Raw genomic sequence first — 20,514 nt, 5'->3', positions numbered from 1 at the left:
GATTTTTATACACAAATTTCTAAGTTCTCTCCGAATATCAAAGTCAGGATGTTCTATAGGGCGTGGTATGATTAATAGTTCTAGGAATGGGGGAGAAGACGTGGTTGCTTGGTCGTGAGTTTGTTGTTTGACCACATCCTCTTCTTGTAGTGGTTGTTTTGTGGGTAGCTGATTTTCAACTTGAACATTTTTATCTCCCTTAGTTTATATAATGCACCCAGACCTTAACTGAAGGTCGTTGCACTCCCTTAGATCGGTTTCTAGCTCTAGTGTTTCGATTATTTGAACAGATTGAACCGGTCTATTATTTGGGTTCAGGTTGGGTTGGGTTGGGAGTTGCGGTCTTAAGTTGGACTGGGGGTTTTGTTGTATTGTATATGGCGCTGGTAGTGTAGGTTGAGGGAGTGGAATGGTTCCTATTGGCTGATTCATCAGTCTTTTCCAGTTTGTCTTCCAGGCTTGACTCTGCGAAGTGGGAGGGGACCATTGTGTTGGATATGCATTGTTCTGCCAATATGGTGAAGAGTAGGGAAAGTTTGGCCAGTTAGTTTGGCTTGTTTGATTTGGCCATGGTGATGAAGGAAATGGTTGTTGTGACCAGTTTGGAAAGGGTGGCTGATTTTGCCACACTATATTATATTGTTGAGCATGATATTGTGGAGGTTGGAAAGAAGAAGATGGATCGGAGGGCATACCTGGTTGTCGTGGCTGCCATTGACGGTGCTGATTGAGTAGGTACACTGGTTCTGATTCTTCTTCCGCTTCTTTGTACACTGCTTTCAAACCAGGAAGTGAGGAGCAGTTCTTTGTGGAGTGATCTTTTGTACAAATAGCGCAAACTTGAACTCCATCTAGTGGGCACTCTTTATTGCTGTGTTTCTTTCTGCGTTTAGGGCCGAATATTTCTAGGTTTTGCTCTGCTTCTGCTTGTTTCTATTTAGATTGCATAATATTGAGCTGCGTTGTCAGAGTCCCCAATATATCAGTTTTGAAATTTTCCAGTAAATTTCCGATTTCTGTGTAGACTCCTTCACCGGAGATCTTGTTGTCCCTTGTGAACATGTCACGTTCCGCTGGTTTTAGCCTTATACTGCCTCATGAACTCCTGATGCACAAATCAATAATGTTAGCAAAATTTCTTGATAAATGTCACCTTTTAGCATAATATTTAGTGTTTCAACCCATTTTTATGAAACTAGCGCACAAAAAGATAGAAAAGATAGTTGAACGCCTTAGAATTCAGCCTCTTTGCGGGGGCAACCTCCTTTTCATTACACAAATGAACAATTCTTGGATGATTCAAATGAAAAAACCTCCTTTCTATATATAGGACTCGAAGGAGTCACAATATAACCCAGCCGACCTAACAATAATAATATAAAGCCACAAAAATAACAATAGAGGGATTCTATGGGGCACAGTAATAACAATATGGGGACAATAGGGGCACAACAATATTAATAAGGGATACAACTACAATAGTAATGGGATAATCACTAGTATTATAGGGACCTAACATGCCTCTCTCCTTCAAAAAAAGTGTTGTCCTCAACACTTGAGTAGTTCTGGATGCTTCTGTATAAAATTCTCATCCTCCCATGTGGAATCTTCAGCGGATAAGTTCTTCCACTTGATGAGATACTCTGAAATTGATCGATTTCGTAGCTGTTGAGTTCTTGTTTCTGTGACTACTTCCGGTTCCAATATAATTTTTCCTTCCTTGTCAAGTTCTGGCAATATTGTTTGAACTGGGAGCTTGTCGCATATAACCTTCTTTAAACATGAAACATGGAAAACTAGGTGCACTTGAGAAGCTATAGGAAGCACCAATTTGTATGCCATCGTACCAATATTTTGCAACACCTTGTACGAACCATAATACTTTGGTGATAATTTATTATCCTTCTTAGCTTGCTTGAGGGAAATTTGTTTATATGGTTGTAGTCGTAGGAATACCCAATCACCTACATCAAAACTTCTTTCGCTGCGATGTTGATCTGCCTATTGTTTCATTCTATTCGGTGCCAACACGAGGTTATCCTTTAAGAGTTGGAGGACTTGTTGTTGATGTTCGATGTGATGTTCCACTACTTGAACCTTAGAATTTTCTCTTAAATATGATGTGATGTGTTATCACTGAAAATGCTGTTGCCAAAAATTTTTAGCCTAGCTTAAAGACAAGGTGTTTTCGTAGCGCCTGAATTCTTTTTTAGCAATTTCGCAGCGCTACATGTTTAGGTGTTTTCGTAGCATGCTACGAAATGGGGGATTTGTTCGAATCTATAGTAGCTGTCATGCAAAATAGTTCTGGGGCGGATACATTTTATAGGTGGCATGTTCTCAAGAAGTCATCATCAATGCTTGTCATTAAATTCGGTCAGTGTGAGTTTCTTAGAAAGGGTGACTGGAAGGTTGAGAAAACAAATATGAGTTCAAAAGGGATTTGGCATGTGCATGGGAGGTCGAGTCGAATTTCAGGAATTTTCAGGAGTGGCTGGATCACCATGGGCCATATGACTTTATTGTGGATGGTGCAAATGTAGGCCTTTATCAGCAAAACTTTGCTGATGGTGGTTTTAATGTCTCTCAGTTAAGCTCTGTAGTCAATGTCTTGCGCCAAAGAAGCCCGAAGAAGAAATGGCCTCTCATTTTATTGCACAACAAGCGTGCCACAGGAGTGCCAGCTGATGACCCTTACAATAAACAGCTGATTGAGGATTGGAGAAAAGCTGGTGCCTTGTATACAACAACAGCTGGGTCGAATGATGACCGGTACTGGCTATATGCGGCTGTGAGATTCAAATGTTTGCTTGTGACAAATGATGAAATGAGAGATCATTTATTCCAATTGTTAGTTAATGAGTTCTTCTCAAAATGGAAGGAAAAACATCAGGTCCGCTTTACTTTCAATAAATCTGGTCCACAGTTTCACATGCCACCTCCATATTCGATTGTTATTCAAGAGTCTGAAAGAGGCTCATGGCACATTCCCATTAAAGGAGGTGATGACATTGAAATGCCAAGAAGTTGGCTATGTGTTACTAGGTCTCTAGTATGTGGACTTAAGCAACGGTCTGATCCTTCATCCCAGGAAAGAAATACATTGGGCCCATCTGAAGACTCAGGTTTTGAGGTTGTTAATGATGATGTTGTTTCCAAATCAAACACGGACGTTGAGGACACAAGTATAGCCAGGCATGAGCAGAACACCGGCGAGTGTTTATGTTCAACTTTCTCTACAGAAACTGCTCAGTTAACATCAGAAAAAGACAAAAGAAAATGGGGATCGATGTCCCCTTCAAGTCCATGCAAACAACCTTGTTCATATAAAATAAGGAAGGAATCTGCCTGAATGGAGATACTTGCCTTCTCTAAAAGAGTAAACCAGTTGAAGGAAAAAACTTCAGGCAGCAGTCATAAATTATACAATTCTGGTGGGAAGTGTTTCACTTGTCACTTTGCATTTAGAATCATGAAACCGATTATTGGCAGGTGGCAAATTCATGAAATAACATTTATGTCTTGGGCGCAAGTGTTTGATGAAGTGCCAGAGAGAGATTTAGTGCATTGTCTTCGTGGCTTAGCTCCACAAGGGTTCTTTTTCCATGCAAACGAGATGTTGAGGTTTGATAAACATTACCAGCTGTTCGTGCGTTAGTTCCTCCACCGACACTTGGTTGATATTTGTTTTTTCTTTGCTAGAAAAGGGGTTCTAGAAATGAGAGCGTATTATTTGCATGCGGGGCATCACAAGTTTGGGATTCTGTTGCAGCTGCAGATCCATCTTTCTCCCAGAGAAAACATGGGGATTGTGAAGTTCGCAATCGGGGATGCTGCAATAACGTTTTTGTGGGTGTTTGGCGCTCACTCTGTCAGTGGAATGGGTGCTCCTAAAGTTGACAAGGAGCTAGTGCGAGAAATAGAAATTTCACATTGAGGAAATGTTCAGATAACTGAAAATTATCATCTTTTTCATGGTGATGCTCGAATCAAAGGTGGCTTTTCAAGGATTGAATACCAAGCAAGACCCAATGCTACAGGTGCATCATCTTTTAAGAGTCTAGTGGCAAGGCTGCTACCTCGAGCACATTCGGTTTATTACCGAGATGGAATTGGGAATATTTCTACCTCACATTTGAACGCCGACTTTAGAAAAACAGAACTGGAAATCGCACCTCGATATCCTATGTTTGGAGGCTGGAAAGCCACTTGTACAATAGGCTATGGCTTATATCTACAAGATTTTCTCTTCCAAGCAGCTGATGGCAGGCGTTATATTAATATTGCTTTTGCATCTTCATTTAGTGATGTGGTCATTGATAAACTTATTGTGAAGGTTGCACTGCCAGAAGGATCTAAAGATCTTTATGCTTCTGTTCCCTTTTCTGCAGATTGACATATATAATATCTATGCACCTCGTTGTCTAAAGAACTTGAGTTCAGGAGTAAAGACGAGAGACAAGCTTACAGTTTCACAAAATAAGGTCTCGAGGAGGGTATTGGGGTTCCTATACGGTGGATATGACCCCTGTTTTGAACTATACACAAATGAATATTTCAACAGGCCTGATGTTCAAGAAGCTCTTCACGCAAATGTTACAAAGATTCCTTTCTAATGGGCAGTCTGCAACAATTCTGTGTTCAATGCATATAATTACACAATATTCTCAGTTCTTCCAATCTACACAAAACTTATCAAAAGTGGTCTAAAGATTTGGGTTTACAGTGGAGATATTGATGGGAGAGTACCTGTAACTGCCACGAAAGATAACATCAATGCATTACATTTGCCCATAAAGCAACAATGGCATCCGTGGTTCCATGACAGACAAGTAGCAGGATGGTTTATACAATACCAAGGATTAACATATCTGACATTTAGAGGAACAGGGCACGCAGTTCCCTTAGACAAATGTAGCGAAACATTGATTGTGAATTTTTGTGCCCTGTTTGTTCCATAAAGTGTGATCTATTTCCTTTTTGGAAGATAAGATTAGAAAATGCATCTGACACAGGAACACAGTGATACATGCAAATGAAGCTGCATAGATGAACATTGGAAATGCAGGGGTGGTTGCACAGGAAAGAGAAATGAATGTTTTCGGTCCATTAATATCTTCAGTTTCCTGGTGTTGAAGGTTTTACTTTCTATGTTTGTTGCAAGACTTTAAATTATACAGCGGGTAGCCTTGTAAAGGTTTTGTAAGGTGTTCTAACTTAATTGATCTGGAATGTATTCCATATCAATAGTGTTTGTTAAAGACTATGAGCACATCTTGCAGAGGCACATTTATGCCTCGTTTAGTGATCTTTGGAAAATGGGTTCTGTAAGAATAAGGATTCCCACTTAAAGTTGATGTGCTCGATTCAGATTATAGAATGTGCCATTGTTTTGTGCACTTAAGGAATCAGAAATGGAAACAATTTCAGATGGCAGAGCCGAACATGAGTTTGATTCAGATTTCAATTCAACACATAAGGAAGCAGGTATTGAAACAACAGGACAGTTACATGAGAAGGATGGTCAGTGTTCAGACCTTGCTGATGTTGAAGCTACACACTGGCAATCATTTAGCTATGAGAGGAAGACTGTGTTTTTTAAATCACACAGCAGTTTCGTAGCGCGCTACGAAACTGCTGTAGGTGATGTTTTCAATGCAGAATAAACAGTTTGACCGGGAATGTTAGAAGAGAGACACCTGTACATCAATACAGCCTACAGCTCATCTGGAGACATGGTGTTAGGTAGCAGCGTTCCATACTTTGAGCTATTAAAGATTTGGGAACATGCTGCTACATTTTCGGAGAATGGAAGACAGGGGCCGTGAAAATAGGGTACTCATCTTTACTAATTAATGAGCCATCTACACAGCTAGCACCCGAGGTCAGCTTGTTCAGTGAATGTTCCTCCAACACATCTCAGCCTAACTGAAGGAGGACAGCTGTCAAGGATCCAAGAAGAATCATGTTACGAGGAGAATGGAATTAGTGTTTTAGTTTGATTAGGATTTTGTGTAATTACAGCTCAGCATGTTTGTAATTAATGAATTAGTTAAATAGCATGTAGGAGTAGTTAATAGAGCCTTTGAGCTCGCTCTAGAGAGGGAAGAATGTATTCCTATAAATGGATCAAATTAGGATGTAATAGGGGTTGGAGATTTATGAAAAACAGAGTTTTATTTTGGCTGATGTAAAAGACTTATTACAGTAATAGAAAAACAGCTGTTGTTTCTTCTCAAGATTCTCAATAGATCATATTGTTCAAATGTAATGGTGGTTTATTCTCTTAATGTTCTTTTACAGCCTTGTTACAACATAATCACTCAGAATTCATGTTTAATGCTCTGACTTCCTGTATGCTTGGCAAGCTGTGGTTTATGTAAAGTATGTTTGAACATCTGATGTAAAGAGCCTTGACTTCCATGAAATGACTGTGCTTTTGTTTACTGAATGTGTGAGACTCCATAGCCCAATGAAGACTAATTTGATATTTGTCCAACCAGCTTATTTTCATGTGTTGTTTAAAGAGTTAGCCATCTTTCCTTGTCCTAAATCCATATTCATGATCTGTGAGAGAGCCCTCTCTGACTAAGGAGGCTAATCCTTAGTCTAAAGTCTGATTGAAATAGTTACATGAGATCTTGCTAGGTAGCAGCCCTTAGTACTGATTTTGTGATAACATTTTGGTGCGTCTGCCAGGAGCCTGATGATTATTCATTCCCGAAGTTTGAAGATTGAATTTCTGAAGGTAGCAGGAGTTCAAAGTGGTTTCCGAGGCTGTAAACCTACCTTGGCGACTCCATTGTTGAAGAATTCAAAGTTCATACGTTCATGGTGATTCCACTGGAGTTATGAAGGACTCAGAAGTTGCTATTCTTAGTTCAAGGTATGCGTGCATTGATTTCTCAGGAATTCATGGTTTCCCAAATCATTTTCCCAAGGATGCATATTTTCTAAGGAATGGTCCCAAATTCAACGGAGAAGATTTGAGTTTAACCTTGAAGCATATATCAGATTTTTGTGAATTTTTAGAGCTTCTTAGAGTTAAACATGAGGATGTTTGTATAAGGTTATTCTATGATTCATTTCAAGGGAAATGCAAACAGTGGGTTGAATGCTTTCCTGCCAAATCCATTAAGTCATTTCAAGACCTTTGGCTCATGTTTTTGGAGGAATGGATAGATAGGTCAGAGTTGGTGACAGACTCTCCTTCAGTTGAGGGTTTCAAACAATGGAATGATGATCATATTAATGAAGAAATAGGTGAAAATTTTTCTTTGTCCTTGTCCTCGTATCTAAAGTCCTTTGACTGCAAGGCAGAGGATAAGATGAGCTTTTTGGATGAATTTGCTGCGGACATTGAGAAAGAAATTGAAGGTTTAGAAGGTCAAATTCAGGCATATAGTTTCCATAATCATGATCATTATTTTCAGAAGCTTTCTGTGACAGAACGCAAGGAGACTATGCTGGTTCCATTCCCTTTCACGATTGAGGAACTGAACATTGTGGTTGAAGATCAGTTTGCACAGCTGGAAAGTTATAAGGAAAAACAAGCTGATCATGTATTCTGGGATCCTGTAGCTGATTACATGGAAGAGTTTTACTCTCCAGTATTTCAGTTTTTCAAAGAAGGTCAGAGACAATTTCAGTGGCAGCGGTCATCACACTATCACATTGGCTCTGAACTCCGGTACAGTCAAAGAAATCAAATATCAGATGAGACAAATGATTGGCTGCATTGGAAATTTCATATTGATTGAGCTGAGGGAAGTTTGAAATTGTTAGGGTAGGTAGGTATAGGTAAAAGCAAATAAGCTCAAGGTCAACTGAGCATTTTTTCATTAGAAGTAGCTTTCCTTCTCCTACAGTCATGCTTGTCAAGCAAATTTCTGTTTGTTAATTAAATTCTATAAGGCACTGGAACTGCAGGTTCTTAGTGCACCACAAGGGCACACTATCCCAAGTGGAGCCACGCTTGGAAGGCAATTATCCTAACCGTTGGACTACAAACGCTTTACAATTAAGACAATTTCCGTTGGACTAAATTATACAATTCTGGTGGGAAGTGTTTCACTTGTCACTTTGCATTTAGAATCATGAAACCGATTATTGGCAGGTGGCAAATTCATGAAATAACATTTATGTCTTGGGCACAAGTGTTTGATGAAGTGCCAGAGAGAGATTTAGTGCATTGTCTTCGTGGCTTAGCTCCACAAGAGTTCTTTTTCCACGCAAACGGGTGGCAGAGCGAGTGAAAGCAAGGCCGGACGATGAATAACCTTAAAATTTAATGCGTTTAATGGTTTGCATGTAAATGGTGAACATCTGAACTGTTACAACTAGCACCAGTGGAGTCGCCATACCCTATTTTCACGGCCCCTGTCTTCCATTCTCCGAAAATGTAGCAGCATGTTCCCAAATCTTTAATAGCTCAGAGTATGGAACGCTGCTACCTAACACCATGTCTCCAGATGAGCTGTAGGCTGTATTGATGTACAAGTGTCTCTCTTCTAACATTCCCGGTCAAACTGTTTATTCTGCATTGAAAACATCACCTACAGCAGTTTCGTAGCGCGCTACGAAACTGCTGTGTGATTTAAAAAACACAGTCTTCCTCTCATAGCTAAATGATTGCCAGTGTGTAGCTTCAACATCAGCAAGGTCCGAACACTGACCATCCTTCTCATGTAACTGTCCTGTTGTTTCAATACCTGCTTCCTTATGTGTTGAATTGAAATCTGAATCAAACTCATGTTTGGCTCTGCCATCTGAAATTGTTTCCATTTCTGATTCCTTAAGTGCACAAAACAATGGCACATTCTATAATCTGAATCGAGCACATCAGCTTTAAGTGGGAATCCTTATTCTTACAGAACCCATTTTCCAAAGATCACTAAACAAGGCATAAATGTGCCTCTGCAAGATGTGCTCATAGTCTTTAACAAACACTATTGATATGGAATACATTCCAGATCAATTAGGTTAGAACACCTTACAAAACCTTTACAAGGCTACCCGCTGTATAATTTAAAGTCTTGCAACAAACATAGAAAGTAAAACCTTCAACACCAGGAAACTGAAGATATTAATGGACCGAAAACATTCATTTCTCTTTCCTGTGCAACCACCCCTGCATTTCCAATGTTCATCTATGCAGCTTCATTTGCATGTATCACTGTGTTCCTGTGTCAGATGCATTTTCTAATCTTATCTTCCAAAAAGGAAATAGATCACACTTTATGGAACAAACAGGGCACAAAAATTCACAATCAATGTTTCGCTACATTCGTCTAAGGGAACTGCGTGCCCTGTTCCTCTAAATGTCAGATATGTTAATCCTTGGTATTGTATAAACCATCCTGCTACTTGTCTGTCATGGAACCACGGATGCCATTGTTGCTTTATGGGCAAATGTAATGCATTGATGTTATCTTTCATGGCAGTTACAGGTACTCTCCCATCAATATCTCCACTGTAAGCCCAAATCTTTAGACCACTTTAATAAGTTTTGTGTAGATTGGAAGAACTGAGAATATTGTGTAATTATATGCATTGAACACAGAATTGTTGCAGACTGCCCATTAGAAAGGAATCTTTGTAACATTTGCGTGAAGAGCTTCTTGAACATCAGGCCTGTTGAAATATCCATTTGTGTATAGTTCAAAACAGAGGTCATATCTACCGTATAGGAACCCCAATACCCTCCTCGAGACCTTATTTTGTGAAACTGTAAGCTTGTCTCTCGTCTTTACTCCTGAACTCGAGTTCTTTAGACAACGAGGTGCATAGATATTATATATGTCAATCTGCAGAAAAGGGAACAGAAGCATAAAGATCTTTAGATCCTTCTGGCAGTGCAACCTTCACAATAAGTTTATCAATGACCACATCACTGAATGAAGATGCAAAAGCAATATTAAGATAACGCCTGCCATCAGCTGCTTGGAAGAGAAAATCTTGTAGATATAAGCCGTAGCCTATTGTACAAGTGGCTTGCCAGCCTCCAAACATAGGATATCGAGGTGCAATTTCCAGTTCTGTTTTTCTAAAGTCGGCGTTCAAATGTGAGGTAGAAATATTCCCAATTCCATCTCGGTAATAAACTGAATGTGCTCGAGGTAGCAGCCTTGCCACTAGACTCTTAAAAGATGATGCACCTGTAGCATTGGGTCTTGCTTGGTATTCAATCCTTGAAAAGCCACCTTTGATTCGAGCATCACCATGAAAAAGATGATAATTTTCAGTTATCTGAACATTTCCTCAATGTGAAATTTCTATTTCTCGCACCAGCTCCTTGTCAACTTTAGGAGCACCCATTCCACTGACAGAGTGAGCGCCAAACACCCACAGAAACGTTATTGCAGCATCCCCGATTGCGAACTTCACAATCCCCATGTTTTCTCTGGGAGAAAGATGGATCTGCAGCTGCAACAGAATCCCAAACTTGTGATGCCCCGCATGCAAATAATACGCTCTCGTTTCTAAAACCCCTTTTCTGGCAAAGAAAAAACAAATATCAACCAAGTGTCGGTGGAGGAACTAACGCACGAACAGCTGGTAATGTTTATCAAACCTCAACATCTCGTTTGCGTGGAAAAAGAACTCTTGTGGAGCTAAGCCACGAAGACAATGCACTAAATCTCTCTCTGGCACTTCATCAAACACTTGCGCCCAAGACATAAATGTTATTTCATGAATTTGCCACCTGCCAATAATCGGTTTCATGATTCTAAATGCAAAGTGACAAGTGAAACACTTCCCACCAGAATTGTATAATTTATGACTGCTGCCTGAAGTTTTTTCCTTCAACTAGTTTACTCTTTTAGAGAAGGCAAGTATCTCCATTCAGGCAGATTCCTTCCTTATTTTATATGAACAAGGTTGTTTGCATGGACTTGAGGGGGACATCGGTCCCCATTTTCTTTTGTCTTTTTCTGATGTTAACTGAGCAGTTTCTGTAGAGAAAGTTGAACATAAACACTCGCCGGTGTTCTGCTCATGCCTGGCTATACTTGTGTCCTCAACGTCCGTGTTTGATTTGGAAACAACATCATCATTAACAACCTCAAAACCTGAGTCTTCAGATGGGCCCAATGTATTTCTTTCCTGGGATGAAGGATCAGACCGTTGCTTAAGTCCACATACTAGAGACCTAGTAACACATAGCCAACTTCTTGGCATTTCAATGTCATCACCTCCTTTAATGGGAATGTGCCATGAGCCTCTTTCAGACTCTTGAATAACAATCGAATATGGAGGTGGCATGTGAAACTGTGGACCAGATTTATTGAAAGTAAAGCGGACCTGATGTTTTTCCTTCCATTTTGAGAAGAACTCATTAACTAACAATTGGAATAAATGATCTCTCATTTCATCATTTGTCACAAGCAAACATTTGAATCTCACAGCCGCATATAGCCAGTACCAGTCATCATTCGACCCAGCTGGTGTTGTATACAAGGCACCAGCTTTTCTCCAATCCTCAATCAGCTGTTTATTGTAAGGGTCATCAGCTGGCACTCCTGTGGCATGCTTGTTGTGCAATAAAATGAGAGGCCATTTCTTCTTCGGGCTTCTTTGGCGCAAGACATTGACTACAGAGCTTAACTGAGAGACATTAAAACCACCATCAGCAAAGTTTTGCTGATAAAGGCCTACATTTGCACCATCCACAATAAAGTCATATGGCCCATGGTGATCCAGCCACTCCTGAAAATTCCTGAAATTCGACTCGACCTCCCGTGCACATGCCAAATCCCTTTTGAGCTCATATTTGTTTTCTCAACCTTCCAGTCACCCTTTCTAAGAAACTCACACTGACCGAACTTAATGACAAGCATTGATGATGACTTCTTGAGAACATGCCACCTGTAAAATGTATCCACCCCAGAACTATTTTGCATGACATCTACTATAGATTCGAACAAATCCCCCATTTCGTAGCATGCTACGAAAACACCTAAACATGTAGCGCTGCGAAACTGCTAAAAAAGAATTCAGGCGCTACTAAAACACCCTGTCTTTAAGCTAGGCTAAAAAATTTTGGCAACAACATTTTCAGTGATAACATGATGGATGGTGGCTGATATCCATAAAGTGCCATAAATGGGGTCATTTTTTTGTTGTTGTATGGAAGGAAGTGTTATACCACCATTCAGCCAGAGGAAACCATTTGACCCATTGCGTTTGTTTATCAGATACAAAGCAACGAAGATATCCTTCCAAACATTTGTTTACTATCTCAGTTTGCCCATCAGATTGAGGATGATAAGATGATCTATGAGCTAACTGAGTACCAAGACAAGAAAATAATTCTGTCCAAAAATTTCCAGTGAAAATGGGATCTCTGTCACTTACAATAATCTTTGGATTTCCATGTAGCTTTTGAATTGTTTCCATAAATGTAGTAGAAATTGTACTGGCTTTAAATGGATGTGATAATGCAAAAAAATGTGCATACTTGGTAAGTCTGTCAACTACCACCATGATGACACTCTTTCCCTCAAACTTGGGTAAACCTATGATAAAATCCATTGAAACCTCCTCCCAACGTTGGCTTGGAATGGATAAAGGTTGTAATAGACCCGGGGTCTTAATTGTTTCCACTTTATTTTGTTAGCAAACCAAACATTCCACCACAAACTTTTGAATATCCAATTTAAGGCCATCCCAAAAAAATTCCTTCTTAACCCTATGGTAAGTTTTTAAAAATCCTGAGTGCCCTCCTACGGGAGAAGTGTGCAATTCCATAAGAATCTTTTGTTTGAGTTGGGGATTCTTATAGAGGTATAAGTGATATTTGTACCATAACGAATAATTTTGCCAGCTAAATGTATCAGATGTATTGGAATCTTGTTTTAACTTTCGAATAAGTGCCCACACTTCTTCACCATTCTTCCATTCCTCCCTTGCTTCGTTTATCCAATCTAGTTGGATAATAGAAATGGTGCACAACAATGCTTTCACATCCTCATCCTTTCTTGAGAGTGCATCTGCCACCACATTTTGCTTCCCTTTTTGTAGATGATTTCAAAGTCATAACCCAACATCTTTGTGACCCACTTTTGTTGCTCTTCAGAGGATAATCTTTGTTCTAAAAAGTATTTAAGGCTATCATGATCCGTTTTTACCTTGAAGTGTCTTCCCATTAGGTAGGGTCACCATTTCTTAAGTGCATGTAGTATTTCCAACATTTCCTTCTCATAAATAGCTTTGTGTAAAAAATTTCCCTTGATTGGAAGACTTTCAAAAGAAATGGGTCTTTCATCTTGCATTAAAGCAACACCAATTCCATTTCTTGAAGCATCACATTCTACAATAAAGGTTTTTGTGAAGTCTGGTGTAGCTAAGACCTATGCTTGGCACAATGCCTCTTTAAGATGTTCGAAGGCCTTTGTTGCTTCTGGAGTCCATGAAAATGCATCTTTCTTCAATAATGTTGTTAGAGGTGCTGCTATTCCCCCATAATTCCTAACAAACTTGCGATAATACCTTGTCAACCTGAGAAATCCTCCCAGATGCTTTATGGATGTGGGGATTTTCCATTCCTTAATGGCTTTAATTTTGCTAGGGTCTACCTTAACTCCTTCATGAGATACAATGTGACCCAGATATTCCACCTCTTGTACTCCAAAGAAACATTTGGATCTTTTTGCATATAATTGTTTCTCCTACAATAGTTGTAGCACCCTGTCAACACGTTCAACATGATCCTTCCAAGACTTGTTGTAGATTAGTATATCATCAAAAAATACTAACACAAATTTTCTAAGGAAGGGTTTGAAAATGGAATTCATCAAACATTGAAATGTAGAAGGTGCATTGGTAAGGCCAAAAGGCATGACCAAAAATTCATAATGACCCTCATGAGTTCTAAATGCTGTTTTCGGAATGTCTTCAGTCTTCATTCCGATTTGATGATATCCTGAACGAAGATCCAACTTGGTGAAGTAAATTGATCCATGCAATTGATCCAGTAATTCATCAAAGACATGAATGGGAAACTTATCCTTAATAGTGAGCTTTTTGAGCTCCCTATAATCCGGACACATGCGCCATGATCCATCCTTCTTGTGCACCAATACTACTGGAGCAGAGAAAGAACTTTGAATAGGTTGAATTATACCAGCCTCTAGTATTTCTGCAACCATACGTTCAATTTCACTCTTTTGGGCATAGGGATATCTGTACGACCTGATGTTTGGAGGAACACTTGCTAGAATCAGATGAATAGCATGATCATGATCACGAATAGGTGGGAGACCTTTGGGAGTCTCAAATACCTTGGAATGATTGTTCAAGACTTTTTGGAGATCTGGAGAAATAGATGATTCCAATGTGGAAACATCTAGCGAAAATAATTGTGCAATTACACCTCTTTGTTTCTTTTTTAGAAGCTTTGTCATACCGTTAGAGCTGATTATCTTTCCCGGTTTCTCTGCAATACCCCTTAATTCAACTTCCTTTCCTTCCACAGAAAATTTCATGAAAAGTTCTTGAAAATTAAAATCTATTGTACCCAAGGATTGTAGCCATTGGACTCCTAGTACAACATCAACACCTCCCATTGGAATGGAAAGCATTGGGCTAGTCAATACATATTCTCCCATGGATAGCTTGATATTATGGCACTTTCCAGAGAAATTTATCATTCCTCCATTTGCAATCATCACTTGACACTCTAGTGCTGGATATAGGAAGCAATTCAATTCTTTTGCTATCTTACAATGAATAAAATTGTGGGTACTTCCTGAATCAATCAACACTGTTACCTTTTTCTTCTTCATTTGTCCTTCTATCTTGATGGTTTGAGGAGTGGTAATTCCAGCCAATGCATTACAAGATATGGTCGGATTCATTTCTTCTTTATCTAGGCTTTGTTCTTGGAGTATATCCTCTTCTTTTGACCTTTCTTGCTCCTTTTCTTCTTCCTCTACACAATCTATGTAGAATAATTTCTTCTCAGCACACTTATGACCTTTAGTGTATTTGCTATCACAACTGTAACAAAGCCCTTTTTCTCTTTTTTCTTCCAATTGTTGTGGTGTCAACCTTATAGGTTGTGGAAGACTAGGGGCAACAACACTTCCATCTTTATAGTTATGAGTGGTATGCTTCTTGGTTGCCATAGTTTTGCTTTCCTTTTTTCTTGCTAACCTGAATGACTTCTCTAATGAATCAGGTTCCCAAAGGCAAACATCTTGTTGGATATTATCCTTCAAAGTCCCTATGAACACATCAATCCTATGCTCCTATGGAATATTTTTTACCCTTATGTTCAATTTTTGGAACTCCTCAATGTGCTCCATTATCGAACCCTTTTGTTTGAGACTTATCAATTGGCTAAAAAAAGTGTTGCTTTTTGTATCCTCATAATGTGCTATCAATTCTTCCGTAAAAATTGCCCAAGTGATAATTTGTTTATGAGAGCAAAGCCATTGATACCATACAAACTGATTTGGTTCCAAATATAAAGTTGCAATACTTACCTTTTGTGTGTTTTGCACATTATTGAGATCGGAAAATTGCTCCATCTGTAATATCCATGTTGCAGGATCCTTGCTATCAAACTTCCTCATATCGTTTTTTGGAATATGGTGGGTCTTAGATCCAACATTAGAGTCTATGAAATCATGATTAACATTTCTTTTGTTCTCATCATGAGTTTTGTTTACTACCCTTTCACCATTAGTAAGCATTTCTTGTAGAAACTTTGTTAAATCTGTCTTCAAATCTATCTTCAAATCGCCCATCTTAGCTTCCATGTCATTCATCTTAGCTTCTATGCCTTTCTTTAAACAATCCATCTTAGCTTCTACGCCTTTCTTTAAACCATCCATCTTTACTTCTACATCTTTCTTTAAACCATCCATCTTAGATTCTGTTCCTTTTTGTGCAAGTGACACTTGTTGCACTTGGTCTCCTAATTTTTATATATCATGTTGCATTTATTCCTCTTCTTCATGAGTCATGCTAGAGCTTTCAGGTTGCTTACTAGGTGTTTACATTTTCTTTCCTTGAGGCATCAATTATTGATAATAATGCTTTACTATGCCCTTTGAATTCCTTCAAACTAATTTTTCAAACCAAGCTTATGCAAAAATTAAAAAAAAAATACACACCTTTTTTCACTTTGTAGGAGCTTGATACTGAATCTGATGTATCTTTGTAATTTCAAATCATCCAGTTCTAAAATTGTGACCTGTGGTAGCCCTCTGTGTCCTCTTTCCAATGCCACCTGTCTGATCCAAATTGGATTCTCCAGGGAAGAGTTATGCCAAATCTCCCACAATGACCTGATTATAGACTAGTTCAGTAGAGCGAACTTGTACGACGTGCCACGAGTCACTGTTTCGGTCTTTGGCTCTAAACAATATATACAAGAAACTACAGTCTGTCCTCTTTCTGTACCTTCTTACGAAATTTCAATCCAATGCTCAGAGAGAAAGTTATGACTATTTTCCCTGGGTCACCTGTTTGGAATGTAATTCAGGAGTTTGCAAAAAGACCAACTTCCTCAGATCATATCTCCGCAAATATAGTGCGAAAAGCTCTGAAATTTAGAACCGAGGTTCAGTGCGATTGTGTCTCAAATGGGTTTTTTTTTAGCTTCTGAAATGTTGCAGAAAAAAAGTTATAGCAAAAATTCCGTGATGACCTATTTGGAGCAGCGAAATCGTAGAATCCAATGCTCTGATACCAAATGTTATGAAAATAGCTCACAAAAAGATAGAAAAGATAGTTGAACGCCTTAGAATTCAGCTTCTTCGAGGGGGAAACCTCCTTTTCATTACACAAATGAACAATTCTTGGATGATTCAAATGACAAAACCTCCTTTCTATATATAGGAGTCTAAGGAGTCACAATATAACCCAGCTGACCTAACAATAATAATATAAAGCCACAAAAATAACAATAGAGGGATTCTATGGGGCACAGTAATAAAAATATGGGGACAGTAGGGGCACAACAATATTAATAAGGGATACAACTACAATAGTAATGGGGTAATCACTAGTATTATAGGGACCTAACACCCATTGTTCCTTCATCCCTTTAATTAATGTCATTTTTAATACATTGTCAGGTAAGGGTAATGATGCATAAGGAGATCTCTGAAGATTATACTGAAAACATTCAACATATTCTTCTAGTGTCTCATTAGGTCTGGCTACCATCTGAAATATTTCATCCTTTAATTATCTAGACCTACAATAATCCTGATACTTCTTCAGAAAAGAGTCTTTCATCTGATCCCAGTCATTTATAATACCTCCACCTGACCCCATAAACCATCGTAAAGCAGCCCTTTTTAATGTAGAGGGAAATAATTTTAGCTTTTGGGGATCGGTGGTATAGTCATACCCCCGACATAGTACATCGAATTCAAACAAAAATGCGTCTGGATCTTCCGATGTTAGGCCATGGAATGTAGGGATATGGTGGAGAGGAATGGCCTTCATAGGTACGTTAACTACAGTATCTACAATGGGATATTGCAGTGTGGAGGTTTGAGGTGTTTGCTGGTTCTAGGCCATTTGGTCAAATATGTGCCAATATTCTTCTGGGATTTCTAGGGGTGTATTCCTAGGCTGGTTAGAAGAAGCAGGAATGGCCTTAACAACACTTCCTTTGTCTGGGATAATGAGAGTTCCTTGCTGAATGAATGTCTGGGGGGATCTTAGCTCTTCAGGTTCTTCAACTTTATTCTGGATGATTTTGACAGCACTTCCCTTATCTGGGCTGCTTAATGGCTGAACTATTCCAAGAGGAGATCTTGGTTCTTCAGTTTCTCCTGTTTCTCCTCCTCCTTCGTAGAGATTACTAAGGTTCCCTTCTTGTAATGATTTTGGGCTAGAATTCTCAATTTCTTGAAAATATTTCTCCTCTATTTGGCTGTGCACCTCAGCAAAGGCTACAGATGGTGATTCTGTGGCCCAAAGGGAACTAGTAGGTTGTCTAGAAGTAGCTTTTCTAGGGCCTACTGACGGCTGAGATTCTGCTTTTTTAAGGATTTTGTCTATAAAGGTCAATCGGCAAAGGGTCACCGGTCCCTTAGCTTTATCAGGTTTGGGTAGTGGTTTAGGATTATTTTTAGGCTTTTTCTACTTAGTCATGCACACAAATCAAATACTTATTTCTACCCAAAATAACAACAAATCTGCAGGAAAGAAGGCGGGGGATCAGGGCTGTTACATGCTTCGTACGCAGGTTCTTACCTTCCATTTTTAAAACCCAACTCTCTCCTAACAGGTTCCTACACTACTCTCTTTCAAAAGAAACAAATGGCTACACTCTCCCCGACAACGGCGTCAAAATGTTGAGCGATAAAAAGGTGTGTTTTAACCCCTGTTTACCCTACATTAATTATCAATCCAGGTACGATTTTTTATCTCAAGAGTGTACTCATTCTGAGGCGGTCACTTGTTCAAGAGTAATGCTTGCAGTATAGTGCTTTGCAAAAGTAAATGAATGCTGGAAACAAACTCTAATTGTGATGGCAAGAAACTTAAATTCTTTTTAACTAAATCATTCATTCAAGAAACTACAAAAATCATCAGTCAAGGATGCAATAATGATAACTCTTTCCCTTGTAAACTAATGTAAATGAAAATCAATCACAGACAAGACCTTCAATATGAGAACTTAGATAGCAATAGTCAATGTTCATTACAGTTGTAGATCTTCCTATCCACACCAAAGTGAATACTGGGAATAACAATTCAATTAACAGAAAGGGACAACAACTAATTCTATTGAAAAGATCGAACAACAAAGCTTAATCTACATAAATGAATTGAGCAACAATCTTAACTGAAAGGAATTAAACAACAATCTTTAACTAATAAAGGAGTTGAACAACCATATTTAACTAAGAAAGGAATTGAACAACAATCTAAGAAAGGAACAACAAACTTAATTAAGTGTAATCACACAGCGAATTGAATCAGTAATCTTATTCTAGCATAATGGACATTAACCACAGTTATAAAGGAACGACAATTGCAGTTATAATGGAGCAGTAATCAAATGAACAACAATCACAATTGTAAGTGAACCGTAGCTAAATGAACAACAATCGCAACTGTAAACGAACAACAATATCAATCTGTAAATGAACAACCGAACCTGAATTAGACAGTGCAATATTATTTCAGAATGAACAGCATAACATTTTCGGTTGTAAATAACAATCTTGCTATCCAAATACGATTTCGATGTAATAGAACAATTCAGAGAAATTTTCAGGAACAAAAGATTACTAAATAAAATGAATCAAGGAAATGCAAAGGAAATCAAACCACACACGACTGTAATCGTAAAATAATGATACAAGAAGCAAGTGATCCACTAGGACCAAGCCCTTAGCCACCAGGGAAGCACTACCGCGGTTACTCCAAGATCAGATAATGGAACAAAAACTGAGTTATATATTAATCATAAATGGTAGAGTTACAACCATCTCTCTTTAAAGAGAGTCGATGATCAAAGTTGAGATTACAATAGTGAGTTCTACAAATTGACAATAATATCCGCCCCTTGGGCTACCAGCGCTGTCCCTTTTTATAATGGCCAGGCGGAAGTATCAAAAATAAAGATAAGTCTTGAGGCAGTGATCCCTTCCAACTTATCGTTTTGTCTTCTTGCACTGATGCCACATTTTCTCTTTCTTTTCCTGGACCACGCGCTCCGATCTTGATTTCCTCATCTGGATACGACTTCCTGTCAAAGGGACAACAGTTGCTTCTACTTTGTCTTTTCCTCCCAAATAGTGATTCTCCATTTTCTCCACTTTTTTTTATAGAAAAAGACAATAATTAGTCATTTTGCATCAATCACAAATCTCCTTAATTCTATCATAATTATTTAACATATTACCATCTTAGAATGTAAAGAAGTTGTGATTTAAAGGAAAATATAAAGAAATAAATGATAAATACATACCTTTTCCAATGCTCAACACCCATTACTATTTTCATCATCAGGCAGCTGCTTTGTGTTAGAAAATTATATATTACGGAGCAATGGAACACATAAAATATTGCAGAAATATAAACACAGAAAACACACAAAACAAGAGAGACACAGATATACGTGGTTCACCCAGTTTGGGCTACGTCCTCCCCGAACAACCAGTCCTTCCTTTCTATTATCCAGCAAAATGAAGAGACACAACCTACAACAAATCCGCTGTAATATCCTCTATTTTCTCTCACAGTCTCACCTCTCTGTTTCTCGCTCACAGAGTACACATCTATCACACAACCTCAAATAAAATACCCTAATACAAAGAGAGGGGTTGCCTTCTAGGGCAAAAAACCCTAAACTAAACATAAGTTCTACCGTCAGATCATCCGCCTAATGAACGGCCCAGATTGACTAGAAATTACTATACTTTTACAATGTAATTTTACAGCTGTTTTTAGCTTCGGGGGCGCTGCCCCCGAAACCCCCCACCAAGGGGGGTCTCCCAAAGGTCGCAGCCGCCCCCCCTGGACCCCCCCTGCAGCGAA

At 38.8% G+C, this 20,514-nt stretch overlaps 1 protein-coding gene and 2 pseudogenes across 1 annotated transcript; 2 read left to right on the top strand and 1 right to left on the bottom strand.

Moving 5' to 3' along the window:
* The first annotated feature begins 2,261 nt into the window (after positions 1–2,261).
* On the top strand, positions 2,262–3,352 carry LOC149161280 (proteinaceous RNase P 3 pseudogene; annotated as a pseudogene).
* A 366-nt stretch (positions 3,353–3,718) lies between these two features.
* LOC149161279 (dolichyl-diphosphooligosaccharide--protein glycosyltransferase subunit 1B pseudogene) lies at positions 3,719–4,396 on the top strand (annotated as a pseudogene).
* A 5,405-nt stretch (positions 4,397–9,801) lies between these two features.
* LOC149161278 (uncharacterized) lies at positions 9,802–11,936 on the bottom strand. The gene is made up of 5 exons (XM_089434827.1): positions 11,869–11,936; positions 10,907–11,758; positions 10,549–10,705; positions 10,345–10,425; positions 9,802–10,248 (listed from the first exon to the last, which is right to left on the bottom strand). Exons 1-5 carry the CDS (start codon positions 11,934–11,936, stop codon positions 9,802–9,804), a joined length of 1,605 nt encoding a protein of 534 aa, XP_089290953.1.
* Positions 11,937–20,514: the final 8,578 nt, after the last annotated feature.

This window comes from Pinus tabuliformis, chromosome 5_2 (assembly GCF_031772625.1).
Source record: "Pinus tabuliformis cultivar Carrire ecotype Pingquan chromosome 5_2, CPIR1, whole genome shotgun sequence".
Lineage (NCBI taxonomy): Eukaryota > Viridiplantae > Streptophyta > Pinopsida > Pinales > Pinaceae > Pinus > Pinus tabuliformis.
Note: the sequence above shows the minus strand (reverse complement) of the source record. Positions and strands in the feature narration are given on the sequence as shown.